Consider the following 21934-nt stretch of genomic DNA (forward strand, 5'->3'; position numbering starts at 1 on the left):
TCCTCTTTACCTTTTTTGTGCTTGAGTCTTGTACTTAAAAGTCAAATTTTCTATTGAGCTCTGGTCTTTTCATCAAGAATGCTTGAAAGTCCTCTATTTCATTGAAAATACATTTTCCCCCTGAAGGATTATACTCAGTTGGGTAGGTAATTCTTGATTTTAATCCTAGTTCCTCTGACCTCTGGAATATCAGATTCCAAGTCCTCTGTTCCCTTAATGTAGAAGCTGCTAAATTTTGTGTTGTTCTGATTGCATTTCCATAATACTTGAATTGTTTCTTTCTGGCTGCTTGCAATATTTTTTTCCCCATAACCTGGGAACTCTGGAATTTGGCTACAATATCTCTAGGAGATTTCTTTTTGGGATCTTTTTCAAGAGGTGATCAGTGGATTCTTTAAATTTCTATTTTACTTTCTGATTCTAGAATAGCAGGGCAGTTTTCCTTGATAATTTCTTAAAAGAGCATGTCTAGGCTCTTTTTTTGATCATGGCTTTCAGGTAGTCCAATAATTTTTAAATGATCTCTCCTGGATCTATTTTTCAAAGCAATTGGGGTTAAGTAACTTGCTCAAGATTACATGGCCAGTTATTTCTGGGTGTGGTGCTAAGTATCTGAACCCGCATTCGATCCCCAGGTCATCCCAACACTGGGGCCGGTGATCTTACTCGCTGAGCCACCTGGCTGCCCCTAAGCAATTGGGGTTAAGTAACTTGCTCAAGGTTACATGGCCAGGTGTTTCTGGGTGGATGCTAAGTGTCTGAGCCCAGATTCGATCCCCAGGTCATCCTGACACTAGGGCTGGTGTTCTTACTCGCTGTGCTACCTGGCCACCCATCTCCTGGATCTATTTGCTAGGTCAGTGTTTTTTTTTTCCAATGAGACATTTTACATTGTCTTCCATTTTTCCATTCTTTTGGCTCTGTTTTATAATTTCTTAGTTTGTCATAGAGTTATTAGCTTCCATTTGCTCCACTCTAATTTTTAAGGAATTATTTTCTTCAGTGAACTTTTGGACCTCCTTTTCCATTTGGCTAATTCTGATTTTTAAGGCATTCTTCTCCTCATTAGATTTTTGGACCTCTTTTGCCATTGAGATTAGTCTATTTTTAAGGTGTTATTTTCTTCATTATTTTCTGGGGTCTCCTTTAGCAAGCTGTTGACTAATTTTTCATTATTTTCTTGCATCACTCATTTTTCTTCCCAATTTTTCCTCTACTTCTCTTACATGATTTTCAAAATCCCTTTTGAGTCCTTTCATGGCCTAAGACCAATTCATATTTTTCTTGGAGGCTCTGGATTCAGAAGCTTTGACTTTGTTGTCTTCTTTTGGTTGTATATTTTGATCTTCCTTGTCACCAAAGTAAGATTCTACAGTCTGATATTTTTTTCTGCTATTTGCTCATTTTCCCAGTCAAAAATTTGACTTTTTAAGTCTTTGTTAAGGTAGGACTCTGATTCCAGTATGGAAGGTATACTGTCCCAAGCTTCAGGGGTTTTGTGCAGGTGTTTTCAGAGATACTTCTAGGAACCTGTAAATTTGCAATTCTTCCAAGGTTGTGTGTTCAAAGGAGAGATGTTTTCTCCTTTCCTGATCTGTTCTCTCATCTGTGAATGACAACAAGCATTCTTTTCTGCTTTGGGACTATGAAGAGGATTTCCTCCCCATCGTTGCCACAAGCTCCACCACAGCAGTGCTCCTCCTCACCCTAGGACTGCCACCCAGGACTGTGACCCAGTTACAAGCACAAGCAAAGCAAGGGAATCCTACCTTAGCACTAGCAAAGAGATCTCTGCAACCCTCTCTGATCAACCATTCAATTCACCCACCGTCTGTGGGCTAAGAGCTCTGGAAGCAGCTGCCTCCCTGGGGTTGGGGCCAGATGCTGCTCCTCTCTAACCCAGATCTGACAGACCTTTCCTACTGACTTTCTAAGTTGTCTTTGGCATTTGTGGGTTAAGTCTGGAAACTGCCACATCTACCAGGAATTTAGTCCCTTGAGGCCTGTTCCAGGTTTGCTAGGGCCTGTTCTGTGCTGATGCAGCCCATGCTAAACTGTGCTCCTCTCTCAGACTGGTGCAACAGACCTTTCCTGTAGAACTTCCAGGTTATCTTGGACTAGAAATTTGTTTCACTCAATAATTTTATGGGTTCTGCTGCTCTAGAATTTGTTTAGAGTCATTTTTACAGGTATCTGGAGGAGTATGGGGAGAGCTCAAGCAAATGCCTGCCTTTACTCTGCCATCTCAGCTCTGTCATCGGTCAGGTAATATTTCTCTCGATCATACTAGTATAATACAGTTAATGAGGCATGTAAATGAAATGTGCAAGGGGAAATCAAACATAACCCCTGTTCTCAAGGAGCTTATATTACAGTATTTTCATCATGCAATGGTCATTAAAACCCACATCCCCCTAAAAAAAAAAAACTTGTATCTTAGTTAAATAAGTGATAAAGAAATTACTTAAATTAAAATGACTTGTACAAATAAGTGAAATATAAAACAGAATAAGTAGTTGTTTAGAAAAGATAGTGCTGTAACAGTTCAGAGGAAGGAAAAATCACCACTGGATAAGGGAAATAAGAAAAGATTTCATGGTGGAAGTAGTTCTTGAGTTTATCTTTGAAAGAATGATAGCTTTCCAACATGAAAAAGCGAAGTATTTAGGAATTGAGAATAGTGTAACTAATACCAGAGTGGGAAAACACAAGGTGTGCTCAGGAAACAATAAATAAATCAGTTTGGCTGTAAGGAGAGTGGTATTAGATAAAGCTGGAAATGTTGGTTGGAATTAGATTGTGGAGGTAAGGATTTTCAACTCTTTGGTAATTCACAAGGAACAACTGAACTTTTTTCCTTGCAGTAATAATTTAATCAGAGCTTTACTCTGGCCTTTGTATGGGGAGTAGAAAGGAAGAAAACTTAATGATAAACTTCTAAATTTTTTTCAGCAAAGATTGAACAATAATTACCCAACAGAATTTTTAATATTAGTATCTGGAATTTGGAAGGCTAATTACCCTCAGTTTATCTACACACAATCCCACTTCCATTCTTGGGAAATTGTATGGACTATATAATCAAAAGTCAGATAAAGGGAAGATGGCAGACTAGGTCAGAAAATTCCAAACTCTCAAGATTTTCCCCACAAAAGACACAAAATAGTGCTTCAGGGCAAACATAGAGAAGTAAAAATAAATAAAAGTAGTGGCAGAACAGGGATCCTCCTGGGACAAACTGATATCTAAAGAAAAATTCCAGGAAGAGGTTTGGTCCCTGTGAAGAGTAAACACCTCCAGGCTAGGTTCAATTAAGCCATAAAAGGCAAGCTTTGGGGTTAGCTGGGTTGGGAAGGTTCCTGAGCCCCAGCCAAAGAAACTTTTTACTCCAGGACAGTGAAAGGAGTTGAACATCTGAGCCAGGGAAGATCAAGGAAACCTCTGCTGACAAGGAATGCCAGACTCAGCTGTGCTGTGGAGATACAGCCAACCAGCACATGCCTGCTGAATGCAGAAGCAGTGGTTTGGAGACTCTGCTCACTGTGGGCACTTACAGGAGGCTTGAGGTCTTGGTTCCAGTGCCAGTTCAGAGGGGAGAACTAACGTAGGATCTGAAGCCAGAGGCACCATCCCCAGGACTAGAGGTGATTACAAAAACTAAACTACCACAAATTTAAAAAAAATGCACAGCAAAGGAGAAAGAATCTAACCATAGAGAGTTACTATGGGAATAGGGAACACTAGGATTCATATTCAGAGGAGGATACTGAAGGAAAGAAACCCTCTTCTACCCCAAAGAGTAATATCAAATGGTCACCTGCCAAAAATAATTCATAGAAGAACTTTAAAAAGACTTTGAAAATAAAATGAGACAGTAAAAACTTTTTTAAAATAAGAACAATTCAAGAAAAACAAGAAGATTATGAAAAGAAAGTCAACCAATTAGAAAAGCTGATCCAGAAACTTAAGGAAAAAACAACTCTCTAAAATTCAGAATTGCTCAAGAGAAGTCAGCAAAGTTATAAGAGATCAAGAAATAATACAACAAAATATAAAGAATGAACAAATAGAAGAGAATGTAAAACATCTCATAAAAAATTGATCTGGAGAACATATCAAGAAGAGAAAACATAAGAATAACCTGACTAATCTGAAAGGAACAATGGAAAAAGGATCTTGATACAACAATATAAGAAATAATAAAAGAAAATTGTCCTGAAATATTAGAACAAGAGGGGAAAGTAGAAAAGAAAAAAAATCCATCCATCACCACCTGAAAGAAATCTGATGAGGAAAACCCACAGGAATATTATAGTCAAATTCCAAAATCTCCAGATTAAGGATAAAATATTATAAGCAACAAGAAAAAACTATTTAAATATGGTGCTGCCACAATTAGAATGACACAAGAACTAGCAACAGCAACACTAAAAGTCTACAGCTCTTGAACACTATATATCAAAGAGGAAAAGAGCTGGAGTTCTGGTAAAAAAAAAAATATTATACCCAGCAAAGCTAAGCATAATCCTGAATAAAAAAAATAGACAATGAATTGTCAGACTTTTAGGACTTTGTTTTAAAAAAACCCAAAACCCTGAACTTAACAGAAGATTTGACATACAAGAGCCAAGAGAAATATTAGGTATATACCAAAGACTAATCACAAGGGACTCAATAAGGATAGACTACTTACCTTTAATGTATGTAAAATGTATTATAAGATTGTTATTAGTAATTGCATAGTTTGCAAGAAAATTGGAATAGAACTGAGTATGATAAGACTGTTAAAAGTAAAACCATTTAGGAATAGTTAAAAAGAGTAATTATCTTATATAAATGAAGTAAAAGAGGAAGAACCAACACAGACAAATTAGATGATGGAGGAGGACTGTTATTTCTGGAAATCTACTTTCATTAGAAGTGAGTTCAAGAGGAAACAATACATATATATCTAGAAAAGTATATGAATCTTCTCAATTCAGAAGGAAATAAAATGCCACGGGGATAAGGGAGGGATCTCTAGAGTGAAGGGTAAGGGAATAGGTTAAAGAGAGGATACATAAGGTGTTTAGATTAATGGGAATGGAAGGATAAAGGAGAGATCATTGGAGGAGAGGGAGATTAAGTCATAGGAGGGCAAGATAGTGGACAGAAGTAAAGTAGAAGAGTCAGGAGGGATAGAAAATAAGGGATATGTACAACCATTAAAACAAAAAATTAGGAGTAGAATTAGAGAAAATATGTTTGTGTATATATACATATATGTATATGTATATGTATGTATCTATATCTATAAATAAATATGTCCACACTGAATTTTACCTTCCGAATTTTTAAGGAGGAGGAAAAGGGGAAAAAAGAACAAAGTAAGAACAAAGTAAAAAGTGCACAGCAGAAAGCAAAAGAAAACTTACAAGGAAGCAAAGAAAAGATGGACAGTTCTCAACACAATGCATAGTGTTTATTACATAAGTTTTCTTGAAATGGAAATTCATGGCTACATATTTTGAATCCTCTCTTACATTTTCCTGCGCACATGACATGTTTCTTTTCCTTTTCTTATTTTCTATTTAAGTTTTAATATTTAAGTCTATAATACAAAAAATATTTTAAAGAAGTTAAACAAAAGAATGGTGATGATTCATACCTACAGTATTAAAACAAAAAGGAAAACAAATACCAAGAAAACACTAAAATGTGATAGCAATAATTTTTTTAAGTTAAAGATAAAAATAAACAAAGCAATTAATTAGAATAATGTCAATGAGTTTTGATTTTGGGTAGGGTAGGAAGAGTGTCTTTTCTTATTGTTTTACTCTTTCATCTTTTACTGTTGGGAAGGGGAGTGGAGGGGAGGGCAGGGATGACATGTAAAAATGACATGGGGAAGACTTCAGAGAAAAGACAGGGTCCTCTGGTCTAAAATGCTTCAGAAGAAATTAGCTCAGGAGGGATTGAAGATGCCTAGAAACAAAATCATGAAAACAAAAAAGACGTAATCTCAACCAGGAGTAAAAATAGCATTTGTCTGAAGAGAACAATGTGGATACATAGGGAACTTACCAACTACCTTAGATTCTTAAAAGAAATATATAAAGATGGAAGTAAATAAAGGTAAAAGACGATAACTGTAAGAGCATGGCCTGGTCTTATAAAAAAAGTGTCAGGAAGACCAAAGCTCAGAATGAATTGTACTGGGGAAAGAAGCTAAGGACACCAAGAAAGGTTTTGCTTAGATGTTGTGATAGTAATGGCAATTAAAGATTCCCCTGTATTGGCTTGGTTTTCAAATTGATTGTATTAAAACCCAGAGTTTGTTAATCCCACCTGTGGGATGGGCTTGTTGATGTGAAAAGAAAGTCCTGAACTGGGAGGAGCTAGTGATGTAGATTTGGAGAGACAAGAGAGAGGCGGAAGATCTTTTTGGAAGCAGCACCTCGTGGAGAGAGAGAGACTAAGAGAATTGCTGGTGGCCGCTTTGAATTGCCCTGGACTTTTGAGACCTGCCCCCTGAGCTGCCAAGGACTGAGGAGACATGGCTGTTTTGCTGGTACTTTGTCTGTCTGTTTTGATGTTGTTTTGCCAGATTTGGCCACTGGTGAAAGACAGTCCTTTTGTTGAAGAAGTCCTGGAACCTGGCTGTTCGCTAAGAAGCTCTGAGACTGTCCTGCAGACAGAGAGTGAATACTGTCCACTGGTGAGGGACAGTGCTGTTGTTGTAGGGGTCTGGAGACTGTCCTGCAGACAGAATGAATACTGTCCACTGGTGAAGGACAGTGCTGTTGTTGCAGGGGTCTGGGAGCCTTTCTGTTGGTTCAGAAGCCCTGAAGAAGGATTTTCTTGTTGTATGTTTACAGAAATCCTGGGAGAGGGATTTGCTAATGTGTTCAGGGGTTCTAGGACTGTTCTACAGACAGAGGATAAATTCATGAAGGGACTGGCAATGTATCTTGTGGCTTTGCTAAGCCTTGTCTCCCCAGGAACTAAGATTGCTGAGAACTTGCCTCGTGTCAAGATGAAGAAAAGAGCTCCATTTGGGTATTAAGTGCTGTGTTTAAACTTGATGTAACTCTGGGGTAGATTCAATTGTGATCCAGGGGTGGGGAACTTTTGACCTTATGTTTGGAAACTAATCTCCATTTGAGAAGAGGGGCTTTGTGGTGGACTTAATTAAGGTATAGCCTAGGGGTGGAGAAGTATTTAGAACAGAGACTTTGTGATTGATTGAATGATTGGAAGGTCCTGGGGTGGGGTAGTACTTGGAGATTATTTAATCACGCTTAGTAAATGCTGTATTTTGAATGATGTCATGTTTTGATCTTCTCTGTTCTTGGTTTGTCACTGAATAAAATGGAGAGCACCTATGCTGGTATTTTGAACCTGGGAAGTTGCCTTCTTTTGGCATTACATTACAGATATATGGAGAGAAAGACAAAGATCAAAGATTGGGTCCAAGATCTTGGCACAAGAAAATGATAAGTGACAATGATAGAAGTTATAGCTAGAACTTCTCCATTCAAATTATATTTGTTATTTTCTGCAAAAGAGAATGAGCTCTACATTGGAAATGACAACAAAAAATGACTAACAAAGAGTTGATACCCAAGATAATAGACAGTCAGGGAGCACCTGGCTGTGCTTTGCAAGTTCAAGTGACCTGGTCCAGATGAACTACATTCTAGAGAACTAAAAGAACTGGCAAGTGTGATTGCTATGCCACTGTGATATTTAAAATATCATAGAAAAGAGGAAAGATACTACAAGATTGGAGAAAACAAAAATGTCTTGGTTTTCCAAAAACAGAATAAAAGTCTCTGAACAGTCAGTAAATTTGACCTCTATTCTTAGGGAAAGAGTATTAAAGGGAGGGTTGGTCAACATCTAGAGTGGAGAAACAATCATTACAAAGAAAATAGCTTCATTAAGAAGAGATCAGGTCAAAATAACCTTGTTTCCATTTTGGACAGCATTACTAGACTAGAACATGTGGAAAAAGCTGTAGTTACAGTTTACTTAGATTTAGCAAAGTTTTTGATAAACTACTTCATAATATAAACGTTTTTACATGGTCAAGGTGAGAATTTGTTCAATTTGGCCATGGATAGTTGTTGTAAGGGTTCTCCTTTTCTGTTCTTTCTCTAACATAGGTGGAACATGAGAGAGAGAGGAAAAAAAACAAACTCTTATTAATTAAAAATATAAAGTAAATTAATTTAAAATGTAAAACAAAAAAAGACAAGCATCTCAAATTATTTCATGGATAAAATGGAGAGATATGGTTTCGACAATAACAATAACTGATTCAAAACTAGCTCCAGAAGGACAACCTCAAAGAGGAGTTGTTAATTATTCAATGTGTAGAGTCCAAGACTCTAGTATAGCACTGTATGGAACTGTCCCTTGTACTGTTTAACATTCTAATAATGAATAAAAATATGGAGGGTAATTCCATCTAATTTATATAGACACCAAAATTGGATAACAGACTAATCATCCAAAAAGATCTAGAACATTGAATTGAATAAGATGAAATTCATTAGGGATAAATATAAAATCTTTCATTTGAATATCAAAAAATCAATTTTACAAGCATAAAATGGGAGAGGCATAGTCAGGCAACAGTTCTGAAGATGAATGTACTGCAAGCTCAAAGTCAGCAGTAAAATATGGCAGTCAAAAAACCCCAACCTAATATGATCTTGGGTTGCATTAAAAGAAGAACAATTTCTAAGACGGTCAAAATAATACTCCTACCATACTCTACCCTTGTCAGACTTCATCTGTAATATTGTGGTTGAGTTCTAGGTGCCAAAAGTTATGAAAGAGATTAATAATATGAGACATGTCCAAAGAAGATGCTGAAAGGGATTGACTCCATGTCATATGAAAATTGGTTAAAGGAACTAGGCATGTTTGGCATGGAGAAAAGAAGCCTTATGGGGGGGGGGGCATGATGACTGTGTTCAATACATGAGTTGACGGGTTGTTATGTGGAGAAAGGGCCACTTATGTCCACAGTACAAACCCAGCAATAATAGAAAGAAACAGTAATGGATAGATGCTACCATTTAGGTTCAATGTCAGGAAAATTTCCCTAACAATTAGAGCTGTTTAAAACTGGAAATTGGTTTTTCAGGAAAAGTGGTGCATTCCCCCTCTTTGGAGGTCTTTAAGCAGAAGCTAATGTTGTATAGTGGGAAATCCTTTTGGTGCATGGGTTTCAAAAAAGATGGCTATTGAGCTCCTTTCCATATGTCAAATTCTGTTAGTCTGAGTATAAATAGCTACAATTCTGTTATCAAATTCTTGATCCCACAATCCGACACTTCCATTTTCCCACCACCACCTATTATAACACCTATATCAATTCCATTCTTTTCTTTCTAAAGTTTTCTCTTTTATCTCAAAATGTATAACTGCATTTAAGTTAAATATGCGACTAAATAACAATTTTAAACAAAAATTAAGTGTAATTGTTATCTTAAAAAAACTAAGAATTTACTAAATTAGTAAGGTGAATTGACAACTAATTACATACCACAGCAATCAGGGCAACTTGGATGTACCAAGGCATTCATCCCATATCCTGGACTGCAGCGATTAATCCATACCATTTTTAGAGTACCTTCAATATAGTATATCTCAGGAAGTGGCTCCAAACGTTTTTCCAGAACTTCCACTTGTTTGATAAAAAATCTCTCTATAATATTTTTAGCCTAACAATATAGATTGAAAAAAATAGTTAGTTCTACCATTACATTTAAAATAGAATTTTGATAATTATTTGTTTGTGGCTGGGGAAATGTCAGTACATTTAAAAATTTTAGACATTCCAATATAATGCTAAACATCCAATAATTATGTTTTATACATTTATGCCATGCAACCTCAGGGCCCTCAATATTCTTTTTTAAATTATTTATCAATTCCCATTCCTATTCCACATAGTAACTATTTCAAACCTCCTCTTTCCTTAATTAGTAGCTCCAACTCCATCCCAGTCCTTTCTTCTTTCCTACTTCACTGAGATAGAAATCATCCAACAGGATATTACTCAACTACCAACCTTAATATATCTCCATTTAAATACATACATCAATATGCATATATGAATATATACACATATATAATTAATATTTTAACAGCACTGAAATTTCTCCCAATATCTCTCTCTATCCCAGAAAGCTATCCTATATAACAAAGTTTTGTGGTTCTGTTTTGTGTGTGTGTGGTTTTTTTAAAGAGAGGAATAGAAAAAAGACCAACATATTTCAAAATCTGACAATATGTGTACTGATCCATACCCAACAAAGACCCCCCACCATATACACCTGTAACCCCTACTAATTCTCTAAAGGAGTTAGAAGAGTTGTCTTGTCATACCTCTTCTTTGGGGCCAAGCTTATTCTTTGCAATTCTTGAACATTTATTTCTATTGTTTTGTGGTTTTTAAAACTGACATTATTGTAGTCAATGTGTATATTGTTTTCTTGGCTTTCCTTACTTTGTTTTGCAAAAGTTTAATTTTTCCTATGCTTTCCTGCATTCATCACATTCATTATTTCTTAGAGCATAACAAATTTTAATTATTATTATCATAATATAGCAATATTCTATTACATTCATGTACCATAATTTTAAGTCATTTCTTAAATGATGGACATCTATGTGTTTCCAACTTTCGGAATGGCTTTTGGTCTTATATATTTACTATTCATCTATACACTTTGGATGTCAAACTTTTGGATATCCAAGAAATCTGATACAAAGATTTGATTCTTCCTACTTCTCTTCTTATCTTGGGTCCATTAATTTGGTTTGTACAAAAGTTTTTTTTATTTCATGTGATAAAAATTATCTGTTTTATATTTTGTAATTGTCTCTATATCTTCTTTTCGGTTAAGAATACATCCATCTGGGGTGGCTAGGTGGTGCAGTTAATAGAGCACCAGCCCTGGAGTCGGGAGGACATGAGTTCAAATCTGGCATCAGACACAACACAAAACTAGCCATGTGACCTCGGGCAAGTCACTTAACCCCAATTGCCCTACTTCCCCCCCTCCAAAAAGCAAAAAAAAAAAAAAGAATACATCCATGTATAGCTATGAAAGGTGAATGCTCTGCTTTACTGAATTTTTTTTTTTTGCTTTTTGGAGGGGGAAGGGCAGGGCAATTGGGGCTAAGTGACTTGCCCAAGGTCACAAGGTTAGTAAGTGTTAAGTATCTGAGGCCAGATTTGAACTCAGGTCCTCCTGACTCCAGGGCTGGTGCTCTATTCACTGTGCCATCTAGCCACCCCTGAAATTTTTTAATGGTATGATTTTTAATATTCAGGTTGTATACTCATTTTAAATATATTGTACAATGTGGTATAAGGTATTGATCTAGGCCCAGTTTCTGACAGACTGTTTCCAAGTTTTCACAACAGGTTTTTTTAATCAAGTAAGAAGTTCTTTACCAAATAATTTGTTTTTGAGTTTATCAAACACGTAATTACTGAGCTCAATTGTTTCTGATTTTTCTTCCTTGTCTAATCTGTTTAATTGACTTACTTTTTTAAAAATAAGTTTGTACTAATGTATTTTTTTGTATAATAATAGTTCTCCCTGGTATCCTTCTTTCCCCTTCCCAGTCACCTTATATAATAAATAGTATTTTTTTAAATTTATTTTTAGTTTTTAACATTCATTTCCCAAAGATTTTGAGTTACAGATTTTTTCCCATCTCTCCTCCACACCCACCCCAAGATGGCAATCATACTGAACACCCCTTTCCCCAATCTGCCCTCTATTATAACTCCCCATGGTCACCCCTTACTTTCTTGTAGGGCAAGATGGATCTCCATACGCCATTGCTTGTATATCTTATTTCTCCGTTGCACATTAAAAAAAATATTTTTTAAACAACTGTTTCTAAAACTTTGAGTTCAAGATTCTCTCCCTTCTCCCCTCCTCACCCACCCCAACTGACAAGACAAGTAATTCAATATAGGCTATACATGTGTAGTAATGCGAAACATTTCCACAGCAGTCATATTGTGAAACTAACTACATTTCCTTCCATCCCATCCCCGCCCCCATTTATTCTACTCTCTCCTCTGACACTATCTCCTTTCAAAAGTGCTTGCCTCTACCCCTCTAACTGCCCTCTCCCCCAATTTTCCCTCTCCTGTATCACCCCCATTATTATCCCCTACCCCCCTACTTTCCTGGAGGGTAAGAGACCCAATTGAGTGTGTATGTTATTCCCTCCTTAAGCTAAATCCAATATGAGTAAGGCTGACTTTTCCCCTTGCACCTTCCTACTCTTCCCCTCTATTGTAATAGCCTTCTCCTGACTCCTTTATTTGAGAAGACCCACCCCATTATATCTCTTCCCCTCTGCTTCTCCCAATATATTCCTCTCACCTCTTAATTTTATATTTGATATCATTCCTTCACATTCAAATCATCCTGTGCCCTCTGTATATTTATACATGTACACACATACATACACATATACTTATATATTCCCTACAACTATCCTCATCTTGAAAAAATTCTCATGAGTTACAATTATCGTTTTTCCATGTAGGAATGTAAATAATTCAATTTTAATAAGTTACTTATGATATCTTTTTCCTGTTTGCCTTCTCATGCTTCTCTTGCTTCTTGTATTTAAAAGTTAAATTTTCTGTTCAGCTCTGGCTTTTTCGTCAAGAATGCTTGAAAGTCCTCTATTTCATTGAATGAACATATTTTTCCCTGAAACATAAGACTCAGTTTTGCTGGGTAGGTGATTCTTGGTTTTAATTCAGCTCCTTTGACCTCCAGAATATCATATTTCAAGCCCTTCAATCCCTTAATGCAGAAGCTACTAGATCTAGTGTTATCCTGATTGTGTTTCCACAATACTCAAATTGTTTCCTCCTGACAGCTTGTGATATTTTCTCCTTGGCCTGGGAACTCTGGAATTTGGCTACAATATTCCTAAGGGTTTTCTTTTGGGGATCTTTTTCAAGAGGTGATTGGTGAATTCTTTCCATTTCTATTTTGCCCTCTGGTTCTACAATATCAGGGCAATTTTCCTTGAAAATTTCTTTAAGGATGATTTCTAGGCCCCTTTTTTGATCATGGCTTTCAGGTAGTCCAATAATTTTTAAATGATCACTTCTGAATCAGTGTTTTTTCCAATGAGATATTTCACTTTCCCTTCTACTTTTTCATTTGTTTGGTATCTTGATTTCTCATAAAGTCATTAGCTTCCATTTGTGCCAATATAATTTTGAAGGAGTTATTCTCTTCAGTGAGTTTTTGAAATTCCTTTTCCATCTGGTAAATTTGGTTTTGTAAAGGCATTCTTCTCCTCATTGGATTTTTGGGCCTCTTTTGCCATTTGAGTTAGTTTATTTTTAAGGTGTTATTTTCTTCAGTACTTTTTTGGGTCTCTTTTAGCAGGCTGTTGACTTGTTTTTCATGATTTTCTTGCATCATTCTCATTTCTCTTCCCAATTTTTACTCCACTTATCTTGATTTTCAAAATCCTTCTTAAGGTCCTCCATGGCCTGTAATTAGTTCATATTTTACTTGGAAGCTTTGATGCAGGAGTTCTGACTTCATTGTCTTCCTCCCATTCCATGCCTTGATCCTTTTTGTCCCCAACAAAGGAATCTAAGGTTTGATTGCTCTACTTCCTTTGCTTCTTCTGCTTGCTCATGTTGCCAGTCAATTACTTGACTTTTGAGCTCTTTGCCACAGTAGAACTCTGCTTCCAGAGAGAAGAGCTTTGTCCAAAATTAATGGGATTTTCGCAGCTGCCAGAGCTATTAGGGAATGTGCTCTCTCTCATAAGTTCCAGCCCACTGGCCACACATCCCAGGACCTCCACCCAAGACAGCAATCCAGATCCAAGCAGGTTAAAGCAAGAGCAATTACCCTCTGAATGGTTGCTTGCCCCCCCCCCCATGATCTGCATGCCAGGAGCTCTGGAGGCAGCTTAGCGGGGAAGCAGCTGTAGCTGCTGCAACTCTGCCACCTCTCACCCTGGGGGCGGGGGCTAGACCATGCCCATCCTTTTCAACAGAGTTCCTGACTGACCTTTTACTTGCTCTTTGGCGTTTATGGGTTGAGGAGTCTGGAAACCACCACAGATGCTGCTAATTCACTCTCCTGAAGTCTGCTCCACTAGCCACTGATCGGGGTCGCCCTGAGGCCAAACCTATGGAGCTCACAGGGATGTGCTCTGCTCCCAGTGTGCTGTGATTGACCCTTCCTGTAGGCCTTCTGGGTTGCTTTCAGTTGGAGATTTGTTTCTGTCACTTTATGGGTTCTGTAGCACTAAAATTTGTTTAGAGTCATATTTTATAGGTATTTGAGGTTGTTGTTGGCAGAGCTCACAGAATTTCCTACTTCTGTGACATGGTCTTGGCTCCACCCCCAACAGGATTTTTTAAAGAAAAAATCAGCACAATTAATACCCTGAAAAAGTCTTAACATGAGCAACAATCACTTTTTTGCTTGTTCTTTCCTTTATAATTTTGTAAACTTAGTATATATTGTTTTCTTAGCTCTGTTTACTTCATTTAGTATCAGTTTGCATAGATCTGTCCACAATTCTCTGTATTCAACACATTCACTACTTCTTAAAACATAATATTAAATTTCATTCACATACCACTATTTGTTTAGTCATCCCCCAGTCAATGTACATCTACTTTGTTACCAATGTTTTTGTAATTCACAAAACGTACCGTTGTAGGAATATAAAGGCATTTTCTTTTGTCAAAGTCATGGCTTGCTTGGATTACAAGCCCAGTCATGGTCTCTCTGGGTCAAAGGGTAGGAACATTTTAGTCACTTTATTTACATAATTTCAAATTGCTTTCCAAAATTATTATACTAATAAACAGTTCCACGAACAATATATTAGAGTGATACCATTCCACAACCCTTCTTACATTGACTATTGACATTTTTTGTCATCTTTGCCTTTCTGCAGAATGTGAAAACTTTAGGGTTGTTTTGTTTTCATTTCTATTATTAGTACTACTTTGGAGATCCCTTTGGTATGTTTGTTAATAATTTAATATTCTTTTTTTTGAGAAGTGTTTGTTTATATTCTTTGACTACTTGTCTATTGAAGAATGGCTGTTGATCTTACATATGTATATTGTTTATGACAGTTGGATGTTAAACCTTTGTCAGAGAAATTTGGCACAAAAAATGGGTTTTTTCCTTTTGTATTAATTTTGTCTGTGCAGAAGCTTTTCAGTTTCATGTAATCAAAGTTAATTATTTTATCTTTTATAGTTAGTTGCCTCTATCTCATTTGGTTAAAAATCTATCTCCTGCCCATATCTATGAAAGGTATCTCACATGATTTGCTGTTCTTCTAATTGTTTTTTATAATGTGATATTTCATTTTAAGGTTCCTTGTCCACATAGGTATTAGAGAATATGATATAAAATGATGGTCTAAGCCTAATTTCTGACTATCTGCTTTCCAGTTTTCCCAGCAGTTTTTATGAATTAAGTTTTTTCCCTAAGTAATTTATATTTTCCATTTTATCAAATACTGGGTAACTGTGTTTCATGGTTGTTGATTTGCCCTTGTCTAGTCTATTCCATTGAAATATTTTTAAACCAATACCAGATGATTTTGATGACTATTTTTTCATAATTTACCTTGAAGTCTAGTTTTTATTTTTTCCAAATGAATTTTACAATTTTGTCAACTTCCACAAAATGTTCCTTTGATAATTTGTATAATATTAAAAGTCTAAATTAACTTGGTAGTATGCCATTTTTATTATATTAGCATAACCTTTCCATGAGAACACAATATTCATTTGCCTATTTAGATTGTTTTTCATTTCTTTTTTTTATTAAGTTATTACTTTTTCATTTTCAACAATCACTTCCATAAGTTTTAAATTTTCTCCCCCTTACTCCCACCTCCCTCCCCAAGATGGCTTGCAAACTGATATGAGCTGCACACATACATTCCTATTAAACACATTTTATCATTGTTTTTTATTTCTTTAAGGGTCACCTTGTAATTGAACCTATACAAATTTTTGAAGTACTTTGGTAGATGGAGCCTCAGAAGCTTAATGAATTTTGTAGTAATTTGGAATGGGATTTCCATTTCTATTACTGTCTCTTGGATTTTTAACTGTTATTTAGAAATGCAATTGATTTTTAAGGGTTTATTTTATAGCCAGCTACTTTGCTAAAGGTATTAATTACTGTGATTTCTATCTTTGCTGATTTCCTGGCATTTTCCTTCATATCATTAGCATTAAGCATAGTTTCTTTTTTTTCATCTATAATTATTCCTTTAATTTCTTTCTCTTCTTATTGCTATTGCTAGCATTTCCAAAAATGTATTAAAAAATGAGAGTAGGTCAATGATCTACTTTCCCATTTTTAAATTCATACTCAAGGTTTCAATTACTGCTGCTTTATAATGGTCTGAGATCTAGAAGTGCTATTTTTCCTTCATTCCTACCTTTTCCATGATTCCCCTTAATATTTTGGATCTTTTGCTCCTCCAGATGAATTTTGATATTTTATTGAGTTTTGCAAACATCTCTAGTTTAATTGGTACTGCCAATTAACTTTGGTAGTTTTTTCATCTTTATTATAATGACACAGCCAAGAAATGAACACTGAATATTCCTCCTGATATTTAAGTTTTTTATTTCTCCAAGAACTATTTTGTAATCAAATCTATATTGACTCCCAAATATTTTATGAATTTTATAGTTATTTTGAATGGGAATCCCATTTCTCATAAAGTTTTCTTTATCTTCCTCAGAAGAGTATATATAAGATTTTTATGATTATTTGTTAATATGCATTTATGATTCTTCTGTTCCTTGAGTAGTTTTTGAGATGGAGGAAACAAACTTATCCTACACCTGATATGTTTATTGTACAATGGGTTCCTTTACTGGAAATGATGCTATTCTCCATAATTTTGGGAAACCTCAGATCTGAGACATACCTAAGTTTTTGTTTAAGACATTTCTCCCAAGTTTTCCTCTGGGAGAGGAAGTCGAAGGAGGGAGGGAGGAAGGGAGGGAGGGACAGAGAGAGAGACAGAGAGAGACAGAGACTAATACTCTAAGATGAATCTAGGTCTGTGTGAGTCCAAAGTTGGAATCCTTTGTGGGAAGAGGCCTCTTGGGTCATTAGTCACACTTAATGTAAAGAATTTCCTTTGACCTTCCTATGCCTTCAAGCTACTATCCCATGTACTTTCACTACCAAACCTCAAAGAGCATTCTATATCTGCTATCTAAATTTCCTCACATCCTAATCATTCTTGATATCATGGCAATTTGATATCTATCACTACCCCACTCTTGAAACAGCTCTTTCCAAGTTCATTAATGGTCTCTTTATTGCCAAATCAATGTTGTTGTTGAACCCTCAACTCCCTTAATCGATTGGTTGACTCTTGAATATCTGATACTTTGAACTATTCCCTCCTTCTTAATAGCTTCTCATCCCTTTGCTTTTCCAGCAAACTCTCATGGTTCTTTCCCATACCTTTCTGACTATTTTTTATTTCTGTTGCTTATATCTCACTCACTTTCCATCCTTTAAATATAATTTTTACCCAGTGTACTAACTTGGGTCTTCCTCTCTTCTGTCTCCACATTCTTTTTTTGGTGATTTTATCCTTTGCTATAACTTTGATTATTCTATGCAAAAGACCCTAAAAATGTCATCTTCCCTGACCTCTTCCTAGACATGTAGCCACATATTTATAACTTGCCCTTGATTATCTCAATCCTGATATGCCCCCAGAATATCAAACTCAGCACTAAACTGAATTTACCATTTTCCCTTGAAATCTGCTCCTCCCTCCATCATCACCCTTCCATTCATCTATGCTTATATACATTATCTAATAACCTCTGCTACCTCCATATTCTTCATTCCAAATTTCTAGCTACCCCAAAATTCCTGCTTATTCTATCTCCTCAGCAGCTACTGCATCTGTCTTCTCCCTACCAGTCTCAAAGTTATTACACTACTTTAAACTTTTTTGATAGATTTTCTGATTTCTGATTTCCTTCTCTAATATATCTTATGAAATGTATCAATCAATAAGTATTTAAGTACTTCAAGTGTGCCAAACACAATGCTAGGTGCTAAGGCCATGAATACAAAAATGAGATGGTCCCTGTGCTTCAGGCGATTACATTCTATATGTACACAAATAGGTAAATACAACACGTACAAAATCAAAACAAAATAATATGAAGGACACTAACAACTATGGGGAGAGGAAAGGGCCTTAAAAGAGGGAGCATTTGAGCTGAGCCCTGAAAAGAGCCAGCTACTCTAATAGGTGGAAGTGATAAGGAAGGGCATTACAGATATGAGTGATAGCCTCTGTGAAAACAGGGAGTTGGAAGACAGAATGTTGTAATAGCAAGCAAAGTAGTACTGTGCTGCTTGTTTCAGCTATTCAAGTGCCTTTGAGCTTTACCTTTGATTGCACCAAGTCTCTGTTGGAAACAGTATACATTGTGTTGCCCTTAGTAGGCTTAAGGGAATTTGAAGACATACCCTGCCCTTAACAGGACTAACATAATCACATGGAGTTAATAGGGGAGGAGCTTGTAAAAGAGCAGAACAGGAAGGGTAGAATAGGAATGGTGGGACAGGAATGGTGGAACAGAAAGGAGCAGAGAAAAGCTTGAGCAAAGCTGGGAGCAAGCAGAGCTAAGAGAGAAAACATCTGTGAAGCTGGTACAGTTTTTCTGTCTGTGTTGATGTTACTTTGTCAGAAAGAAGCATTCTGACTGTTGAAAGAGGATTTTACTGTTGTAACAGATTTTATGGTCATTACAGAAGTCTGAAAGAGGACTTTACTGTTTATTTGTGTTTGATTTCTCAGACAGAAGCCTTGTCTGTTGATTTGTGTTACTTTGTCAAACAGAAAGTGAACTGAAATGATAGTGCCGGTAATGTGTATAAATATTGTTGCAGCTCTGTTAAGCTTAATGTGTGTAAATATTATTGTAGCTCTGTTAAGCTTTGTCTTTCTAGAAACAGAAACTGAGAAGGGCATAGAGTGGAGCAGTCCCCATAATCAGAGATACAGAACAGGAATAGAGAGGCGTGTGAATCCAGGCAAGAGCTGGGAGCTGTCGGATTATGAAAGAGGAACTGAGGGATTTGGAAGCCAGCCTTCAGTCAAGTTGAAAGAGGACTTATTTGGGTAATCTGTATTGATTGATGAGGTTGTGACTGTGACCTAGGGGTGGGTGGTGTTTATACTTTGTGTGTGTGCTCTCTTAAGGATGATTAGCTTAAGGATGACTGGAAGCCAGTCTCAAGTCAAGATAAAAGAAGACTTTACTTGGACACTGTGTGTTGAGGAGATTGTGACTTACTGAGTGATATGTTTTGTTTAAGACTATGCAGCAACCTTAGCAATAAGTTATGTTATAGTGTCATGAATTTTGTGCTTTAGGTTCTTCAATGTTTGCTTTAGTTTATTGCTGAATAAATAGAGAGCTCACTATACTATGTGCTTAGATCCTTAAAGTTCTTCACAAGAGCAGTCCTTAGGAGAGCTGCTGGTGTTTGGTTTTACAGTCGTATATGGAAAACAGCAAGTATTCTAGTTGGAGTGGAGTCCTCCTAGAGTAATTGAGAGGAAAAAATGAAACAATATTTTTAAGTGTTGTGCAAATCTTAAAATGTTATGTAAATACTAGCAATTAATCTTAGTAGTATAAATGCATGAAAGGGATATATCTTTAATCACACAGGAAAGATAGGCAGCAAAAGACCTTAAATAGCAAACAGAGGCATTTATATTTTATCCTAGAAGCAATGAAGAAACCACTGAGACTTTCTGACTAGACAGGTCAGACTTGTTTCCAGACTATCAATTTGATGGTTGAATGAATCTCTGAAAGCTGCCCACTCTTTTTCTTTTTCTGTTCCACTGTTGCCAACCATATGTTGGTTCAGCTTTCCCTCCAAGTTAGAAATAATCTGTTCATTCTTGGAGAAACACTCAGTCTGTTGACCTTAAGTCTCTAGTAGTTGTCTTGCCTTGGGGTTGCCACTTTTACTGAATACAAATATTTAGTTTGGAGAGGACAGGTTTATGATTGGTCCAGTACTTTGCTCCACACATAACTTTCATCACTCTCACATCCTATCTGTCTCTTCTCCTTATTAAACCTTATTAATACTAATAATCCTTATTAAATGCCAATGTTTGCTGTGAGGGTACATCCATGAAGTTTCATTACATTTAAGTAAATTGGAGGACAGTGTTGGTGATAAAAATGTCATGAAACACACAAGTCTTCAACAGTAGGTGATCATTGCTTTTGCTGTTCTGGCTCCATTCCTCCCAAGGACTCCCTGCCATGTCTGATAGTCTATGCCTACTCTGGTGTTAAAATCACCCAGAATTTATAAGCCTGTCCTCTTCTGCACATTGATGATGAAGGACTCCAGGTCTTCATAAAATTTTTCCTTGACCCTTCAGGGTTCATCATGGTGGAAGTATATACATGGATAATGGTGGTGTAGTGCTTTCCTGCAAGGGGCAATTGCATTATCATGCATTCGTGGTTCACTACTTTGGAGGAGGGGGGACATACAAACTTGTTGGCTAGATTAGTTTTTATTACAAAACCTATACCAGATTCATGGTGCTCCCTATCACATTTATCCAGCTCCAACTTCTCTAAAATGGCCTTAATTTGTCATCTTAGCTTCACTCAAGGCTGCTATTTGGATATTATACTTGCTGAGTTCTCTCTCAACAAGAGCTTTTTGTCTTTCAAGTCTACTGGATTTTGTGCTATCCATAAGTGTGCACACATTCCATATACCCATGAAGAATGGAATCATCTTTGCAAAAGTTTTTGTAGAATTTTTTTTGTGTGTTTTGACCACAGAGTAGGATTCTCACCTGCCACAGCAAGCAAACCAGGGTTAGGTGAAGCAGACAATTTTTAGGACCTCCTTTCCAGCCCTACCTTTATGCCAGGAGGTAAGGAGTGTGGCCCTTTAAAAAGACTGCTCAGATACACAGGGGGCTACTGAATCCCATTGCTGCTTCAGTCCAGTAAGAAGATGACCCTATGACCTGTGATACCTGTGTTCAGGGTTGTGACTACAGCCCCCAGTGTATCTGTACTTACTGATTAATCACTTGCTTGTCACCATAGTGCTTTAAGGTAATTAAAATGGTAAAATGGTATGAGTGATGTCTTTTGACTTGTTTAAATGAGACAGTTACACAAAGTCATTGGCTTCTCTCTTGTTGTCATCTAAGTCCAGTGGCAAGATAAAAATCAAGATGACTGGCAATTGCTTGGGATGCAGTGGCTGACCTTGGCTTCTTCAATATCTAACCAAACTCTAAGAGGTCCACGACACCTGCTTTAGTTGCTTTCATGGCCATTGAAACAAATTGTTCTCATCTGCCCATTCTACCAGGGGAAGCCTTCACATTCTTGAGGTAGACACCATCACCCAACTCACTGATGTATTTAAGAACCCTAGGATACCTTCAACCTGCTTTAGCCCATCTGCCAAAATGGTTTATCTGGCTGTGGCCTCTGTACATGCTGCAGCTTCTTGGAGTCACAAATGAGAGTTGGATTTATCAGATGGACACCAAAGGTAGAAAGCAGCCCCAAAAAGGATGTGGCAGCAGCCTTCATACCAGAAGTACAAGTCTTCTGAATACCCTACACTCCAAAAGATAAAAGTGAGATAGTCATTTCCTTCAAGGAGCTTACATTCTGCATCAGCATTCTTTAGAGTGAAATCAGCTGCTTCCTCTTATAAAGGATTCAGTTTCTATGCCTTGGAAAGTGCCTTATAGTTGTTACTTAGTTCCAAGTGTTCAATGGTTGTAAGGGTTATGGGATTTAAAGATCTCCCATGCCCCATGGACGTGC

General features: G+C 36.7%; 1 protein-coding gene across 1 annotated transcript in view; it reads right to left on the minus strand.

The window, feature by feature from the left end:
* Window positions 1-21934, minus strand: part of ZPBP (zona pellucida binding protein) — a 131853-nt gene that overhangs the window by 39688 nt on the left and 70231 nt on the right. Inside the window, exon 7 of the mRNA XM_069084510.1 lies at window positions 9539-9716. Coding sequence (XP_068940611.1) covers window positions 9539-9716 — 178 coding nt within the window. The remainder of the gene's footprint in view (window positions 1-9538; window positions 9717-21934) is intronic.

Source organism: Petaurus breviceps, unplaced genomic scaffold (genome assembly GCF_028583685.1).
Source record: "Petaurus breviceps papuanus isolate PSGF00001 unplaced genomic scaffold, PetGlider_PUasm1.0 174, whole genome shotgun sequence".
NCBI classification, from domain to species: Eukaryota; Metazoa; Chordata; class Mammalia; order Diprotodontia; family Petauridae; genus Petaurus; species Petaurus breviceps.